Consider the following 17,509-nt stretch of genomic DNA (forward strand, 5'->3'; position numbering starts at 1 on the left):
GCCCCGAGCCACGCCCCTCCCGGCCCCCTAACCAATGCGGATCGCGCTTGCTGAGAGGAGTGCGGTGAGTGGGAAGCTGGCCAGTAGGGCGCGGCGTTGTTGCGGGGGGGGCGGGGCCGGTGGGTGTGTGGGGCGGGCTGGGCGGCGGGCGGCCGGTGAGGGGCGCGGCGGGCGCTGCTGCCTCCGCCCGCCCGCCATGAACTCCCTGGACCAAGCTGAGGGTGAGTGCATGGCCCGCAGCCAGCCCGGAGCTGCCGCTTCGGCGCGCCGGGAGCTCTCGCCCCCGTGGCTGCGTTGCCCGAGCGCGCTGCCTCCTCGCTCCGGAGCGGGCCCTGCCGCGGCGCGGCCCTGAGGGGGTGAAGCAGCCCCAGGAGGCCGCGGCTCCCGCCTCGCCGCGCTCCCGGCGTTCCTGCTCGGCCCGGACAGGCGAGCTGGGGTGGGGTCTGCCGGGCCGCGTCCACAGCGGGGCCGGGCGGCTGCTGCCCTGCGGCCGCCCCGAGGGGAGGCCTGTGCCGGGGGGTCCGTGTGCGGGCCCGCCCGCCGCCCTCTGGGGAGGAGCTGCCCGGTGGGCCTCGCCTGTCGGCAAGGCTTTCGCTCTTTAAAATCCGCTTGTGCTGCGGTTACTGCTTCTCCACTCGTGGGGTTTTACGCGAAATGTGTTTTACAGGCGTGTGAGTCCCATCTAACACACTAGACATGAGGGTTTCTGTGGCTTTTGAAGAACGTGGCCTCGCATAGCCCTCTCTTGTCTGACAACATCCATGATTTGGGTTACAAGGTCTTTGAGGTTATGGTTTGCAGGGTGTGAAAATCCCGAAAGGAGTTTTTAATGTCAGAAAATAAGACGGGTAGAGACTTTTAAAAATGCATCAGTGTCTCAGACTCAGCGTGTGTTCTCTAGCAGACACCAGAGGCTCGTCAACAGCAGCAATAGTCCAGCGTTGTCATGGCTCTGTCGCTATGTCTGTACAAGCTGTAGGCATTTAAGAAATGCGCTGTGCTAGTTACAGCTGCCGAAGTGATAAACTCAGAGAAGGTTCTTAGAACATGGATATCCAAAGATAAGTTTAAATTCCTGATTTCTGAAGGGTGGTTTTTTCTGTTTTTATTGTAATGCTGTCTACGTTATGTCTTTTCTTGAGAACTGTGTTATCAATAGCCTGATTTTTATGCCTCCAGGGTGCTTTTTCTCAAATAGTAGGTTTTTATGGGATGCTTCATCTTCCCCCTCTCACTTCAGTGACTAGTTAGGGGTTTGTGCTAGTCAGGGAATGGTTAATTAGCTTTAATTGCTGGCAGTGGCTTAGCTTTCTCAGATGGGAGGTGGAGGACAGGCCATAACTACCAGGCTGCTGGCAATAATTAAGACTAGTTAACTGTTCTGTGGCTGAAGTAAAGATGCTGTAATCTTCCCCCGTGAATTCACCTGCAAACCACTTAGGAGTGAATTTACAGTTTGGAAAACTACCTTAGTAACGATCATAATAGGTAGATTTCTTATAATCTTATTCTCTAATTGCCATATTATGGTAAATAATTTAGCAATAGGGAAAAAAAATCTAGATTGATGCTAACTGAAACACTTTAGCTTTTTAGTTAAGTTTATGCTAACAGAAACTCCAGGTAGAATTCTCGCTTTAACTGGAATGTTGTCAAATGTTGACCTTGTTGAACGGAAGCTTAAATCTAATATAGACTTCAGGTGAAACTGCTCCTTGTAGACAAACACTGGGAGATTGGCTAAGGTTTTAGTGTGTTTTTTTTATTAAACAAATTAAGAGTATGAACTGAAATGCTGCTCAGTATTTAACAGCAATTTCAATGGGAAGACCATGGGAGAATGATGGCAATGAGTAGAAATGCCTAGAGAAAAAAAGATATCATTGGGCTAGTGTTTGCTGTGGTTTTTTATGTGTGTGTGTATATATGTATACCGTGGCACTAAAACTTTGTATAAAGTCATAAAGGCTGTGCTGCTACAAATAATTCCTTGAATAGTTGACAAATGGCCAACTTGGGGGTTTTTCTGTGTGGGTTTTTTTAAAAATTATTATTATTACTATTTTATAGATAATAGAACCTAGTGGTTTCCTGAGTTACTTAATACTCCAAAATATGATACTTTTTTTCTGCGTGGAGAGGCTATTTAACCTATTCTAGATCTAACTCTTAATGTTTTTAAAGATGTCTAAAATGATTTCTCGGCTATATAGATTTTCTTTTCTGTAAGTAGGAGTTTCTTGCATTTAGTGTAACTTCATCATTGTATTTTTTAGCTAAAATTGTGTGAAGCTATTTCGACAGTGCTTTTATTACATCTAAATGATCATTGCCTTGGTTTTCTCTGCCTGTTTAAGAAATGGGTGCGTATGGGGAAAAAGTGAATTCCTTTTATCTTTTACATTAAAATTTGACTAAATAGATGAAGATCTAATTATGCCTGATATACATCCTTCCTAGATCTCAAAGCTTTTGAAAGAAGACTTACTGAATATATTGCATGTTTGCAACCAGCTACAGGACGTTGGAGAAGTAAGTTTGTTGTTCCAAGGCATACATAGGATTCTCTCTTTCAAGCTCTTTAGATTTACCAGTGTGCATCTTTAAAATTGTCTTTAAAATTCCTGTGCCATACATTCAAACACTCTGCAACAAGATGATAAAAGATACCAAATTAATACTTTAACCCAAGTAGGAAAAATGAGAAAAAGATTGAATTGGCTCAAGACTCTGTTTTTCTGGAAATAGTTGAGATAGTAAGTTGTTGTATTTATTCTGGTTTGGTTTGTGTGGTTTTTTGGTTTTTTGCTTGTTTGTTTGAAGGCTCAGACTTCCCGGACAGTCACTATAGTTAGTTGAACTAAATATGATTGGGTAAGATAATCCCTATAAAATTGAAGATGAAAACGTTCCAGCAATGTACCTTAAGGGCAGAATACGTCTTGATCTCTGTTCTAACAGGAAAGTTTGGAATAGGGGGAAAGGCAAAAAATACCACAGATTTGCTGCCGACATTGGCATCTGTTGTAGAAAGAGACTGCTTTTTTGTCCTAAGATTCTGCTGAGGTTTCCATACTCAAAGAATACAGACACTTTTTAGACCCTCTAAAAGAGCATCTTTCTCCTGAGAAGCCAAGAGGTTAATCTCAAATGAAGGAACTGGGGGAGTGGCTATTTAAAAAGCAAAAACGACAAAAAACACCCCACCCCAAACCGCAACCAAACAGCACTCCCAGACCCCTTGTTTCACAGCAATTGGGAGGAAAGCAGATATTTCTAAGTAGATCTGTGCAACTTGTGTGCACTTACTGTAGGAATGTATTTAGCTTCCAGAATTGCTATTTACTGTCAGATATAACTTTTAAAAAAAAAGGTACTGGAAACTTTTAAGACTTTTAAATGAAATTTGTGTATTGTGTTCACAAGCTAACTTTTTTTCCTTAACTGCTTGTTTTGCAATTCATGTAAAAGAGGGACTTTTAACTTTAATTATAATGGGGCATTTAACCCAATGTTAGCTTTTCCTCCTGTTATCCTGGAAAAAAAGCCAAGTATTTATATAGAGAAGAAGTTCTATGCTTTCGATAGATCTTTTCCAACTTTATTTTGAAAACTTAACTTGTTAGGGTTACTTTTTAAATATCGTAATATCAATAAGGAATATACAATTCAATAGTAAATTATAGCAGTCTTACAAAACTGAAATTAGAATTTAATTAATATCTGGGGTTTGTTTTCAGGTTCTTTCCTATGATCCTAAAGGCTGGTAACTCTAGGTCTTCTGGTTTGTTTTGTTTTGTTTTGTTGCTGTTTTTTGTTTTCCTTCTCCCTCCACAACCAATAGAAGACTTTATTTGCATCTGGAACTTCAGAGTCCACAGAAAACACTCAGAACTGCCAAATGTCCAGTGAAAGCTGCAAGGCTTAATGGGTGTGCAACAGAATATGAGCTTTCTCTACGTTCAGATTTGTTCTCTTTTCCTTTTCTGTCAACAGCCATTCCCTAACCTTTTGCAGTCTCTGAAAATCAATCCAGTTACTCTAATATGTATCTAGCATTATTCATTTACAGCCAGTTGATTATTCTTCCTAAGCCATTCTGGATGTGCAGAGGTTTTTGTTAATCTTCATGTGCTACTGCTAACATGCCTTCAGATTCCCGTTTAAGTTTTGTGGGTTTTTTATCTATGTCAGTTTTCCTTGCTTGTAATCATGTTGATTGGGGTGGGGAGCATAACATTACCTCGATGTGCCGGTGAAAGTGCTCGTGCTAATGCCTCAGGCTTTTCTTGTGGAGAAGAGCTGCAGGGACAGAAGCTTTGGTTCTGCTCTGCAATTTAATGATGCTGCACTTCTGTTGCCCCGACTGCATAAGCTCAGATAGCATACTGAGTATTTGGTACAACTCTTGCTCCAGTCTTCCAATTCGTATTTTTGCTAACCATGTTTTTTTAGAAACTTTAATTTCTTCAAAGCATCAGGATGTTTTTATTTGACAGATTTTAGATTTTGGTACCTACTTGTCCTGTCCAGGAGACTTGTGCAGAATCTTTATGGTTTTGTATAATAGAAGTTTATTTGCCTGTTTTAATTTCTACCTTCCAAGTAGAAGTTTTTCCTCTCTCAAAAGTGGGAGAAGAAATAAATATTTAAGAGCTGCTGCTAAAAAGTAACTGCTTTTTAATATGAGTTACACTGTTTCTGACTCTCATTCTTTGCTTCATCAGTGATTCTGATAGTGGTATCAGTCTGCACAGCTACTGGTGCTTGGAACTGGTTGATAGACCCGGAGACACAAAAGGTAAAGATCGTGCTACTCCCAAATGTCTGTGTCACAGCTTGGTGTTGCAGCAAGTTCAGTACAGTGTCTTGAAAACCAAAAAGCAAAAGGGGGTTTTGCTGTGAAACTGGGAGATCATTTTTAGTTAAGCTCTCGAGCTGTCTGGAATTGTTGCGGAGTATGTCCTGGGACAATGCCTCCCAAAATGCTACACCTTGAATGCTTAGCTGGAGAATCGTTCACAAATACTTAGAAATGGCTAGAAGCAGTATTTTTATCTTTTAATGAAGTGAACTAGGCAGCAATTTTTTAATGTTTTAGAAAATATCTAATGGGACTAATCTGATTTCTCTCCTAGGTGTCATTTTTCACATCACTTTGGAATCACCCATTTTTCACAATTAGCTGTATTACCCTAATAGGCTTGTTCTTCGCTGGAATTCATAAAAGAGTGGTGGCACCATCAATGTATCCTTCCATTGTGGCTGTCAGGTTAAAAGTGCTGTAGTTACTGCTGTTATTGAAGCCTATGCTAATATTGCCTTTTCACTTTTGACTTGCTCTGTGCCCAAGTGTTACCTGCCTTCCTTGACACAATCCACACAGTATAGCAGCCCGATGTCGAACAGTTTTGGCAGAATATAATATGTCCTGTGATGATGTAAGTGTCAGTGGTTCATTGACTAAACGTTGTTTTTTAAAAAAATTCAAATATTTCGAAAAGGCATACAGTTTTCTGTGTGGGATTTTTTTTTTCTCTGAACAGCACTTGTATATGCCTTAACAAATTCTGTGTGTCTGTAAAACTGGAATGCAGAATAGTCAGTATTGTTCTGTGCGTCATTTTGAACTTGGCCTGTAAAATTCAACATGAAGTGCAATTGTTGGGCTCAACTTTCAGGGTCTAAACTTTTTTTTTTTTTTTCTGTCTTGCAGACTGGAAAATTAATTTTGAAACCTAGGCCTCATGTTCAATAAGGGCTGTCTTCCTTCAGTTTTTTCCACTGCCATGGAAACCAAAAATGACCCTTTTTAAGGTAGTATGACAGCAAAAAAACCAACAGGACTGGTTGTCACTGCCTGGGAGTGAAAGTCTTACACAGTTGACAGTGAAAGTGTGCAATATTACTTTCTTGACTATTTATCCAAATTCTTTGTTACCATATTATCAGTGCTTTTGCTACTTCAGATTACCATTACCTCTTTTTCAGTATTAGTGTCACTTTTTTACTTCAGCTAGAATGGAGCATACAGGTGAAGTATGTTAATTGGCTATGAAGTTGAACTTGAAAATCAAGACCTCATTTGTGTTGTGTCTTTGTAAACTGTTGTAAATAGCAGATCGATGCCAACGTTCAGGAAAAGAAGTAATATTTGCTGTATGGATTTTTTTTTCTTTTCACGAACAGTATTGAACACTCACCATTCCCACGATGTTTTATTAGCACACTTCCTCATTACAGCTGCCCTCGTGTCCTGGTCACTCTTTTTGGAATGGGTTAAAAGGCTCGCAGAGACTGTCTGTGCTGGAGAAAACTGGTTTTCTGCTTAAGAACTTTGCAAATGTATCAAGGATCACATTTGTCCAATTGTATATAGAGTGCACCAGCCACTTTCATTGTGGTCACATGTAGCTCCTTGTTTGATCTGGTTCACAACACCGCTCTTTTAAGATTTTAATATTTTAAAAATTGTCTTAAATATGCCTGTATCTTCCCGTTTGTAAGGTTGTACTGTATCTTAACTCCACATGACCATTCTGCGTGGGTTTTTATGCTGTGGTAGTCTGAATATGAAACTAGTACTGCAAATGTATAACTGCATTGGTGAAGAAGATACAAAGAGTGCCACAATAAAATAACAAAATCTGTTATTCAGAGTGTTAAAAACAAGGCATGGATGTTATATACATAAAGTCTAACTTTTAAATAGCTGCAGTTGTAAAGAATTTTGAGTTAAGGTGCCTTTTTAATTGTTTCAAACTCTTTTAACTGCCTAAAAGTGCAAAACCGTTGCAACTTGGGTAACTTAAAGTACAAGGCAGAGTGGCTTTTAAAGGCAGCCTGCTGATGGAACTTTGTCAGTTGAGACATTAACAATTGTCTCCTGTGGTTTTTCCAGTAAGTCTTCTGCCCATCCATTACTTTTAACTGCTGTATATTTTGTAGGTAAATGTGTACAAAATAAATTCTTTGTATAAACAGATGTTATCTTCTTTTGTACCGTGCAAATGCAGATCTCAAATGAACGGTGAAGACCTTCACAAGTTTATAGCTGGAGTCTGTAACTTTCATACCGGACCAGCCTTTCCTGTATTTGATGTTCTTATAATCTAAGACACTGACACCAGAGAGAAAGTCCTTCCAGTTTCCCATCCTCCAGGTCAATCCTGCCTCTGTAAGTGCTGTTAGAGGAAACTCTTTCATTCGACATTTACGTTGGTTGAGATTTTGGACCTGGGGAAACATCCGGAGTGACGCGATCGTGTCCTCGAACAGGCGGCGGTCGCTGCAGCTGCCCGGCTCGCAGGCCTGCGGGGGTCTCAGTGCTCTGCGGCCGGTGTGCGGGCTTGCCGGGGCCGCTCTGTGCCCCGCTCCGGGTGCGGGCTGTGGCGGGGCGGGCCCGGCGGCGGGGCCGCGGCTGCGCCTGCGCGGGGCCGCACACGTGGGTGCGCCGGCGCCGAGCGGCGGCCGCGGAGCCATGGGCAAGAGCCGGGCGCGGCGGTTCCGCAGGTCCCCCTTCTCCCCCGCCGGCCCCGAGCAGCGCCGCGACGGGGAGGGGGACCCCGAGGACGAGCCGGCCGCGGAGCTGCTGGAGAAGGTGCGGGCGGGAAGCAGCGGCGGCGGCCGGGGGAGGAGGGCGGCGGCGGGGGCGGTGCGATCCCCATTCGGGGCCGGCGGGAGCGGGGCAGCGCCGGCAGCCGGGACGCGGCTCGGTGGGGCTGTGCCCGCCGCTGCGGGGTGCGGTGAGGTCTCGGCTCTCCCCGGCGGGGAAGGGGCGGTGCGGGGCGGCCCTGCAGCCGCTGCCGCCGCGTCGCTTCCCCGCGTCACGGCTCGGCGGCGAGGGGCGGTGGCTCCGCTCTCCCCGCACCCGCCCAGGCTCCCGTTCTCCTTCCTGAGCCGTTCGGAGGGGCTGGGGCGGGGCAGGGGGCTGCTCTGGGCCCCCAGCCCGGTTCTGGGGCTGCTTGGGTTCAGTCTGCCCGGCGGAGGGTTTTCCTACAGAGTGATGAGCCCAATATCTACATGTAAACAATAACTGACAGAAAATGTTGAAGAAGACTGAGTTTGGCCACTTGTTGGCCACATTCCTGGTTTTGGTTTAAGTATTACAGATGAAAACTAGTTTAAAGCTCTTCCTGCCCATGTGACTTAAGAATCACAAGTAAAGTTTTCCTTTAAGTAAATAAATGCCCTTTGTTCACTTCACCTAACTGAAATCATTGAACACATCACTGCTTGATTATTCTTCTGGACTAACCTATTTAGTTTTTAAAAAAAGGGAGAGTGTGAAAAAAATGCTTAAATGCACAGGTGAGGATGAACTGCGAGACCTTCATCAGTTTCAGTGAGGCAGGATCTGATGTACCACTCTTTCCCACTCTGCTCTGCAGAAGATGCTTGTCTTTTCTGTTAAGGTTTCAATGAACACCATGACTTTGCAGGATAGGCACTTCTGCTGCTTTATTATCTTTATGGTTTGCAATTCTTACATCTCACCTAAACCTCTGTTATGGCTCAAGTCAGTGTTGTCTTGTGGACACAGAGAACACTTTTTCCGTGTCTTTAAGCAGATGTTTTCAGTCTGAAGGCTATCATGTTTGGTTTATTGATTATTGTTTATTGATTATTGAGTTTTTCTTTATGGTGGCATATGTTATGTCTCTTATATTTCCTTGATGGTATTTCCCCCCTATCTCTTGTCCATTTTGCTTTAAACTTGGTAATCAAAAGTAGATATGAGGTCTCACCAGTGCCAGCTAGTGTAAAATCTGTGTTTGAACCATGGCTCTCTTGTCAAACACTCAGAATGGTATTTATCTAGTCACATAGTCAACACACATAGCCCAGGCAAAGAATTACAAACTTCTATGGAAGTTAGAAGCTCTTGATTCCGTTCAGGAGCAGTAAAACAGGAGCTACAGTGCCAGGCCTGCAAATTAAAAGGCAGATCAGTTTTTTCCCCTCAATAAAAACTTCCAGCTACTGTTTCCCTCCCCGCTAATCTGCCCTGTCTGTGTCTCCCAGCTGCAGCATCCAAGCGCTGAAGTGAGGGAGTTTGCCTGTGCCAGTATTTCCAAGCTGTTGCAGCAGCAGCACGTCATCCCAGCCTTTCTGCAGAGAGACGTCGTCCGGTGCTTAGGACCACTGCTGATGGATCACAGCTTAGCTGTTCGCGAGACAGCTGCCGGTGCTCTCCGGTAAGCGATTGTTAATATTCAGGGTTAGAGCGGTAAAGAAAAGAGTGGGGTTTTGCTGTGAAAAGCTGTGAACTTGAGTGCCAGCCTCTCTTGCTTCAACTCTGTTTTGAGTATGTATGCCTCCATTGAAGGCCCTGAGAGAGTGGCTTTTCTTGCTCCAGTAGGCTGCCCTGAGACTTTAATCAGGAGCAGGATTTAAGTTAGTTACTACCGTTTTATCTACTCCCATTGGAATGCACTGCTTTCTATCCTTATGTTAGGAAAACAAACAAACAAACCAAAAAACCAAACAACCAGTACTATGAAGAAATATAGAGAACCTGAATGCTGTTAGTATGACGTTTCGTGTCTCGATAACACTATGGGAGCTGTGGGTTAGTTAGAGAATGCACATAGCTGGCTTTTTGAGAAACTTGTAAATATTGAACAGCGTCATTTTGCGTTGGTATTCTGCATTTACAGAATCACACAGAATCCCAGAATGTCAGGGACTGGAAGGGACCTCGAAAGCTCATCCAGTGCAATCCCCCTGCCGGAGCAGGAACACCCAGATGAGGTTACACAGGAAGGTGTCCAGGCGGGTTGGAATGTCTGCAGAGAAGGAGACTCCACAACCTCCCTGGGCAGCCTGGGCCAGGCTCTGCCACCCTCACTGGGAAGGAGTTTCTTCTCATCTTGAAGTGGAACCTCCTGTGTTCCAGTTTGGACCCATTGCCCCGTGTCCTATCACTGGTTGTCACTGAGAAGAGCCTGTCTCCATCCTCCTGACACTCCCCCTTTCCATATTGATCCCCATGAATGAGTCACCCCTCAGTCTCCTCTTCTCCAGCTCCAGAGCCCCAGCTCCCTCAGCCTTTCCTCACACGGGAGATGCTCCACTCCCTTCAGCATCTTCGTGGCTGCGCTGGACTCTCTCCAGCAGTTCCCTGTCCTTCTGGGACTGAGGGGCCCAGAACTGGACACAATATTCCAGATGCGGTCTCACCAGGGCAGAGCAGAGGGGCAGGAGAACCTCTCTGACTTACTGACCACCCCCCTTATAATCCCCCCCCAGGTACCATTGGCCTTCATGGCCACAAGGGCCCAGTGCTGGCTCATGGTCATCCTGCTGTCCCCCAGGTCCTACCTACAGCTTGCTTTATTTGTACAAACATGTAATGCTAATACTTATTAACATTCATGTTGTACCTTACACAGAGTAACTCCTGACAGAAGCCACGTTTGAGTACAGATAAGCTTTCTAGTTATATTAGACAAGTGAATTATTTTTTTTCTGACACCAAAGTTATTGTGTTACGAAGGCGGAAGACTAAAGTTACTGATGAAGCAGATAGATTTTTAAAAACAAAAAGTAGCATATCCTTTAGAGAAGAATACCAAATACTTGTTTTCTTGGAACATTGCTGGAAAGTATTGTATCTGATCCAAGCCATTTTCTTTTACCCAGAAATCTGAGTGCTTGTGGAGGATTTGAAGTTTGTGACGACATGGTGACAAAAGACATCATGACACCCCTTGTTGCACTTCTGAAAGAGGTATGTTTATTCTGATTTTAAAACTGATCTAGCCGTTGAGTTATTCTATTTTCAAAAATAGTTCACTTTTTGTAGCTCTTATCAAGGTAAAATATTTGAAAGATCTTTTAAAAGAATGTTTCAGTAGGTTTAATAGTACAAAAATTATTCCAGAGATTTCAAACCACTTTCCTCTGCCTCCTGACCTGCTAACTTGGGCCTGTGGTGAGGTTTGCTGCCTAGGATGATTTTTGCAAAAACAGTCTGGAGATTTTGGGTCTGGAACGTTGGTCAAGGCATGTCTGTTCTGTCAGTCAAGATGCAGATCCAACATTTGTGTTGCAGCATTATTCTAGTGAGGTTTTTTTGGTAAGCAATTTTGTCTAAAAGAAAGCTTGGATGTACAATTGGGTAGTTACTGCTCGTGTAGAATAATCTGTACTTGAATACCTATTCTTTGTTTGGTCCAGGTGTTGCCACGCAGTTTGGAAATTGCATTGAATTCTGTCGCCTGCTGTCTTTATATGAGCAGCGTTGGGCAATACCATAATTTTCTGTATGTTTCTTCCCCATTTTAGAATATTATTGTACTATTGTAAAGCACAGTGAGATATTAGCTAAATTAGTCTTTGCGATTAGAAGGAATGGTTGAAAATTGCATACAGACTGTATGAGCGAGAAACAGCATTTCAGGTTCTAAAATTGCTAAGTATTTCTTTATTAAAAATGCTTCTAAAGATTATTGAAAGCAAAGCAAGTACTTTTAAGAGTCTTTCTACAAGAGAAAAAAAATAATCAATGATTCAATTCCACTGTGGCCCAGTTCTCATAAAGAATAGGGAACTAGTCAGATTTTTCTGATAATAAACAGTTCATGAGAGGTCTCTCCATTCACTGCTGCTAATGTGTAAAGTTTTTGCTTTTCTCTTGACTTGTTAGTTTCCCAACCCTGGTTCTCTCGTTTCTTTGTAGTGTAGCACTGGACTGGATGCTAACCAGCTCTCTCCAAAGAAATGCAGAGTGATGAACAAAAATTACATTGAAGACATAGCCAATGAGGCTATCAACTTGCTGTGGAATGTATGGTAAGTGCTGTGTAGACACTGGCCATTTAGAAGAGCTAAATTAAGTTGTTCCTGAAAAAGAGCACGGTAATTGAGGCAGAGAGAGAATGACTGTCCTTGCATGGAAAGATGTATTCTGTTGCTGATTCTGATTTCTGGTTGTGTTGCTCCTACGTGTACCTTGCTTAATAAACGGCACGTCTTCATCTGATCTGAAATCCAAGTTTATCTTCTACCATAAATCACTTTTGTAAGTGAAGGATTCTAAAAGTGCACGAAGGACGGACATTAGCTTTAGGACAGTGCCAACATTTTCTTTCCGTTGGTTGTTTATCCTAAATTCTGATATTGTTTTCTGAACGTGTTCTGCCATAGTCTCCCGTACAGTTTGGATTGTGGGGTCTTGCATGCGGTTCCTGTAGGTCTGTATCGTGATGTGGGAGATGGAGAAAATTAAATTCTGATCAGTGGACTCCAGTGCTCTGGGAATACAAGGAGCTTTTTTATTACTTCCTCCCTCTGCAGGTCATCCCAAAAGTTGATATTAAATGTCTGGACAAACTATCCCTTAGTGACTGAGGCACTGATACAAATCTGCTTAATTATATGAGAAAGAATGTAAATAGTTCAATTAGTAGTTTACATTGGAAACACTGGGTAGAGGAAGAGCAATTGCAACAATATTAATACAGAAATGGCTGTAAACATTGAAGTGATACAAACCTGTTCTGAAAGTTCTCCTTGAATTTTGTGTTGTTTTTCTTTTGGTTTGTAACAGCTCCACATCATTATACACTTTGGTCCATACAGAATTTAGTTTTGTCCTGTACAGTGTTTCAGTGGAGCTGCCTCCATGCCTGTCTGTACATTGTAGCTGCTGGCTTCAGGCCTTATTTGTGAATTGTGGTTTTTTTAGGGATTGGAATCTAGAACAGTACAGAAACTGCTTGCTCAGCACCTTGCGCGGAATACATGACCTCTTGTAACTCTGAATAACGTTTTGTGTTCATTTTTTTTTTAATTGTGTTTGTACACATAAATGCTTTGGAACAGGAACGACAATCATTAAGTGTGCTATAAATCACTTCTGTATTTTGAACTTTGCAGCAATGACCGTGAACTGCTGACTTCATTGCAGAGTTTGGTCCTGGCAAAACTGGGGCTGGTATTGATGCTGAGCCATAATATTTTCAAAAGTCAGTTTTGGAAGACCCCTGTAGCTAGTTAGGTCTCATGCTTTTTTTAGTTTGAATGTGTCTTGTATCAATATATTAGTTTAAAAATGAGAATAACTGTCAGAACTTGAAGAAACACAAGCCCCGCTGTTAGATAATTAAAGTAAATGTCACATTTCTCGTTGATTTAGTGTGCATTTCTGAATGTTGAGTGGTCATTTTCTGTAGTAAGTGACTATTTTGTTGCACAAGGCAGCAGCCGCTGTGCTGCTGTGGGTTTGTGGATAAAGGCTTCCAGGCTTCCACACTGCAGAAAGCCCTGTAGAATTGATCATAACCTCGGTAACAAAGGATAGCTCTAACGTGTGATTCTTAGGTAGATTTTTAAAATGTAATAGTAAGGACATGTTACTTAAAATGTTGTGATGGTAATTTTTGCCTGGGGAAAGTGTTTTATTAATCTTTCTTATGCATTAGTGAATGCAACAATACCGCGGTGTCCATATTCAATAAAGAAGGATGTCTGGAGGCTGTGTTACATTGCATGAAGAAATTCTCCACGAATGTGGATCTCGCTATTTCAGTAGGTAAGTGATAAAAAGAGAAGATTAGGCTTTAAAGATATTTTTTTCCTTTACCATATGAATGTAACACTGATGTCACACCCATTGCACAATGCACCTGCCTTAGCATTGCTTGAACTTTACACTGAATAGAAGACTTTGAGTTCCTTTCTGAACATTACATCATTCAGAAGCTGACAACCGTTGTGCTTGTTTTCAGTCCAAAGGAGAACGGCTTATTTGTGGTTACATGGGAGGAAGAATTTTGTGGAAAGAAACCTCTAGATGGAGGCTGTGTCTTTCATTTCGTTCTCTGATTTTGGTAATGAAGGGTTTAATTTGTAGAGCAAAGGACATAGTCCATCTAAAAATACCCCAAACAACTCCTATTGTTTTTATTAGTAGCATTGTTATGATAGTCTTACAATGGTCTTGCAGGTGGATGTGTTTGCAACATTTTTTGCTGTTTTCCCTAGTTGGTATACAATGGAGAAATTGAATTTTGAGCAGCTGTAATTAATAGGGGTAGTCCCATGTCTGGTGTGCTACTGTCCTCACCTGTTTTATATACAGGTTTGCCAGAGAATATCTCTTAGTCAAAACCACAGTTTATGAAGGACAGTGTCGTACCATTACATGATGCAGCGTGAAATGTTTTCTCTCGTGTCTGCGTTTCATCACTCCAGCTTTCAGGCAGATAATGCTTTCTTATTAGGAGAGTGAAAGCCACTATTGGGTTTGTTAATTATTGTCATTGTTTGCTACAGCGAACTGCTTGCAGGCAGTGACGGAAGATAATCCGGATCTTCTTTCTTCATTCAATGCTTCTGCACAACAAGTCTTGGAAACGGTGCTGTTGTGTCCAGAGAGCACAATGAAGCACATCCTGCTGAGGACACTCATAGCAGGTACGGTGCTCGGGGCGGCCGTGGCTTCGTTATCGAGAGCACGGCACGTAAAGGAGGATGGGAAGGACAGAATTGGAATTGTTTGGATCTTAGGTGTAGATTTTTACCTCAGATTCTCTACCACACGTTCTTCTTTTCACCTCAAATGCTTAAATGTGGTGATTTTTGATACTGGAGTGTAATAAATTAATTTTGAGAATCCTTAGAAAATGGTTACCTCATGTGGATTTATTATCACAGGTACAAAATGTCACCAATATGGCTTGTCATAAATATTGTGTGTATCCTTACATGCCGAAATTTACTTATGTTATGCCCACATCATAAGCTTAATTTTTACAAATTAGTGTATGAAATGCTAAACAGAAAAAAAATACAGGTCTGTAGAGAAAAGACTTGAAGATTCTTACTGAAATATAAGCAGTGATTATTTTTAACTAGTGGAGGCTGTGTCCTTACAAAATGTATGACTGCCACAGAGCTGGGAATTGAGTATTTTAACAGATTTTATATTTCAACTATCTCGTGTTTAGGCACTATCTGGAATATCAAGGATTCCATTCCACCAGGCAGCCTGGGAAGCATGGTTAATGCAATCCTGAAGATTTTTTCAGAAGTATTAACAATAGACACTGGTGAAACAATTATTCATATGCATGAAGCTGAAAGAAACAGGTTAAAACTTACTGCAGGGGCAGAAACTGAGGAAAACATGAGCGACGTTATAGACAGCAGTGTTTTGAGCGAAGATGATAACATGGAAGAAATACCAAAAGGGAAAGTCAGAAGAGAAAACGATGTTTCAGACCTGCTTCCAGTAAGTGTGGGGCTGGCGCTCGGGTGACCGGCACGTTGGGTTGACCGTTAGGCTGGGCTTAGCCTGAGCCTTAAGCCAGAGTAGCTACCTACTGGTGTTACCAATCCAAATAGCTGGACTATTTTAGCTAAAACTTCAAAGCTGGGCATGGAGAATTTCAGCCCAACTTGTTCAAATGTGAGGAAGTTGTACGGCACGTCAGGAAAGCAAATTTCCATTTTTTTGTTCCAGTGGAGGGTGTGGGTTTGCCTGACACTTGTAGCTAGTGCAGGAGTTCTGATCTCTGTGTAGGGTGAGACTTGTAATGGTTGTAACCATCCCGTCACGAGTGGAGGTGGCACAGAGGTTAACGAATGGCTTCACTATTGCATACATTAAATGGGTAACAGAAATACATGTTTCTGTTGAGGCCGTAGCTAACATTAGGTAATCTTGTCTATTACAACTTTAGTGCAGGTGGCATTTCTTAAAGGGAAAATTTGTTCTGAGGCATCTAGCAGACAGGTGATAGATTTTGTTTGCCTTTTTTTCTTTTTTTTTAATGGGGAGGAGCGAGAAGATGAAACGGCTGGATTGTATTTTTAACTGACAGCTCGAGTACTTTAAATTGTGCTGAAATGTTTTACAAAATTAAAATTGGTTCATATTTTTCCTTTTTTAGTCTGATAAGTGGGAACTGAAAGAAGTGACAGCTTTACTGATGGCTCAGCAGACCGCTCTAGAAATCATTGTTAATATGTGCTGCAGTGAAGGTTTGTAGGAATCTCTTCCATTGCAAGTGTTGTGGTGCATTTTGTTTCTGGAACGCATCATGTTTAATTTGCTGTTTGGTGATCTTTGCTTTTAAGGGCGAATGCACATAGACTTGTCGCTCATACCCTCATCTGGGGGGCGGATTGGATTGTAATTCCTATTACTAATTTAAGTGGTTATTTTTCTCATTTAAATAATTCCTATCACTTACATATTTTTTTGCATGCTACTTCATGTGCCAACGTTTAAGAACAAACTTGTGTTGAAGAGATATTTCCTAAAAAGTATTACAGCAAATTCTTTGTTTGGTTAGAGCATCATCTGAATGTTCATCTGATATAGTATAGGTGGGAATCCTATTGCAGGACTGGGACATGAATTTTTTTTAAGCAGATAAATCTTCTAGATTTGATTTAGTTTTGATAGCTACAAGCGTTGTGAAAGAAAGGAGACAGCTTTCGATGCAGATCTGGCACCAGTGTGGATTCAGGCTGTTCAGAGTTCTACCTTTGTGTGCTTTCTTGGAGGTGAAAGAAAGACTGTTGCTCTGGGGGTAGTAGGAAATATATTGTATATCTTCTATGAACTCTGATACTCAGTTTTGCTAGCTTTTCTCCAAATCCTTAGGAAAACAAATAAATGATTCTCAAATTCTGTTTAAAAGGAACACCACCACCCCCCCAACCTCCAAAAAGTCTTCCAAAACCTGAAAATTGTAATCGCTAGTATAGTTCGTAAGCCTGATGCTAAAGTAATGGTGTAGGAGAGAACTTCCTAACTAAATCTTTCAGATTCTAATAAAATCTGCAGTAATACCCAGATATTCCCAATGGTGACTTTTTTTTCTCTTGCGGCGCAGGGATATTGTGCACCTAGTATATGGAGTGCCTTTCATAACTGCATTTCTCATCTAATGAGCTGTAATTCATAAGCTCTCCCCTTTAATTGGAAAATCTCTTGTGGATAAACTGCCTATTCTGCCATTCACTCAGTGTAATGTAAGGTTGATTGTGTTGTATTTCACTTCAGTACTTTACCCATTCATGGACAGAAAGAAACACAGTCTGTAGAAATTAACAGGAATCCAGAGGCAGCTGTTCATTTAATTTTGAAGTTATTTGAGGACTAAAATAGCTTTAGCCATTCTGCTGCGCTCACATAAATGCTCAGCTTGCCACAGAGCTGAGGGAAATCACCAGGCTGGCAGGAGCCGGGATTTTCTGAGCACCGGTGGCATCTGGCCGCAGCAGCGACAGGAGGCCCCAGCATTGCTGTCCAGTCTGTAGGTTACCAGCGCTAGTTAAGATAGGATTTCCTTTGGAAATACGTCTGTATTTCCAAGAACATTACAAGAAACCTGACCTTAGTTAGGGGCTAATGTTCCAGAGTCCAGTTCCCGCTCTGCCCTGGTCACTCACTGCGAACACACGATGACTGTTGTCTTGGTGGTTGCTGAATTGCATGCTCAGCTCTTATAGGTATCATTTTGTTTTCAAATGAGATTTTGCTTTGCTTCAT

General features: G+C 42.2%; 2 protein-coding genes across 5 annotated transcripts in view; both read left to right on the forward strand.

Annotated features, from left to right (window-relative positions):
- Positions 1-124: 124 nt before the first annotated feature.
- On the forward strand, positions 125-7,171 carry CNEP1R1 (CTD nuclear envelope phosphatase 1 regulatory subunit 1). 3 transcript variants are annotated; one of them, XR_010606687.1, is made up of 7 exons: positions 125-221; positions 2,461-2,532; positions 4,728-4,801; positions 5,139-5,248; positions 5,387-5,441; positions 5,717-5,817; positions 7,017-7,171. XR_010606687.1 is itself a non-coding variant. In XM_065641071.1 (6 exons), exons 1-6 carry the CDS (start codon positions 197-199, stop codon positions 5,756-5,758), a joined length of 378 nt encoding a protein of 125 aa, XP_065497143.1. In that variant the 5' UTR covers positions 125-196; the 3' UTR covers positions 5,759-6,983. The 3 variants fall into 3 exon arrangements, 1 of the variants encoding a protein (XP_065497143.1); XR_010606688.1 differs by lacking the exon at positions 7,017-7,171 and adding an exon at positions 6,190-6,983; XM_065641071.1 differs by lacking the exon at positions 7,017-7,171 and having other exon boundaries at positions 5,717-6,983.
- HEATR3 (HEAT repeat containing 3) overlaps positions 7,121-17,509 on the forward strand; it is a 21,974-nt gene continuing 11,585 nt past the window's right edge. Inside the window, exons 1-8 of one of the 2 annotated variants that reach the window (XM_065641070.1) lie at positions 7,121-7,177; positions 9,025-9,197; positions 10,645-10,732; positions 11,684-11,796; positions 13,428-13,537; positions 14,281-14,421; positions 14,955-15,238; positions 15,900-15,990. In XM_065641070.1, the coding sequence (XP_065497142.1) occupies positions 9,151-9,197; positions 10,645-10,732; positions 11,684-11,796; positions 13,428-13,537; positions 14,281-14,421; positions 14,955-15,238; positions 15,900-15,990 (874 nt within the window). In that variant the 5' untranslated portion in view covers positions 7,121-7,177; positions 9,025-9,150. Of the gene's footprint in view, positions 7,178-7,462; positions 7,601-9,024; positions 9,198-10,644; positions 10,733-11,683; positions 11,797-13,427; positions 13,538-14,280; positions 14,422-14,954; positions 15,239-15,899; positions 15,991-17,509 lie in introns of those variants that run through there. The other variant, XM_065641069.1, reaches the window with a different exon arrangement.

Source organism: Caloenas nicobarica, chromosome 9 (assembly GCF_036013445.1).
Source record: "Caloenas nicobarica isolate bCalNic1 chromosome 9, bCalNic1.hap1, whole genome shotgun sequence".
NCBI classification, from domain to species: Eukaryota; Metazoa; Chordata; class Aves; order Columbiformes; family Columbidae; genus Caloenas; species Caloenas nicobarica.

Bases quoted from the DNA above. Each gene is read 5' to 3' on its own strand.
- CNEP1R1 (XM_065641071.1), top strand. From the start codon at position 197: ATGAACTCCCTGGACCAAGCTGAGG. The intron at 222-2,460 runs GTGAGTGCATGG...CATCCTTCCTAG, and splicing joins CTCCCTGGACCAAGCTGAGG to ATCTCAAAGCTTTTGAAAGA. The intron at 5,442-5,716 runs GTAAGTGTCAGT...TCTGTCTTGCAG, and splicing joins ATAATATGTCCTGTGATGAT to ACTGGAAAATTAATTTTGAA.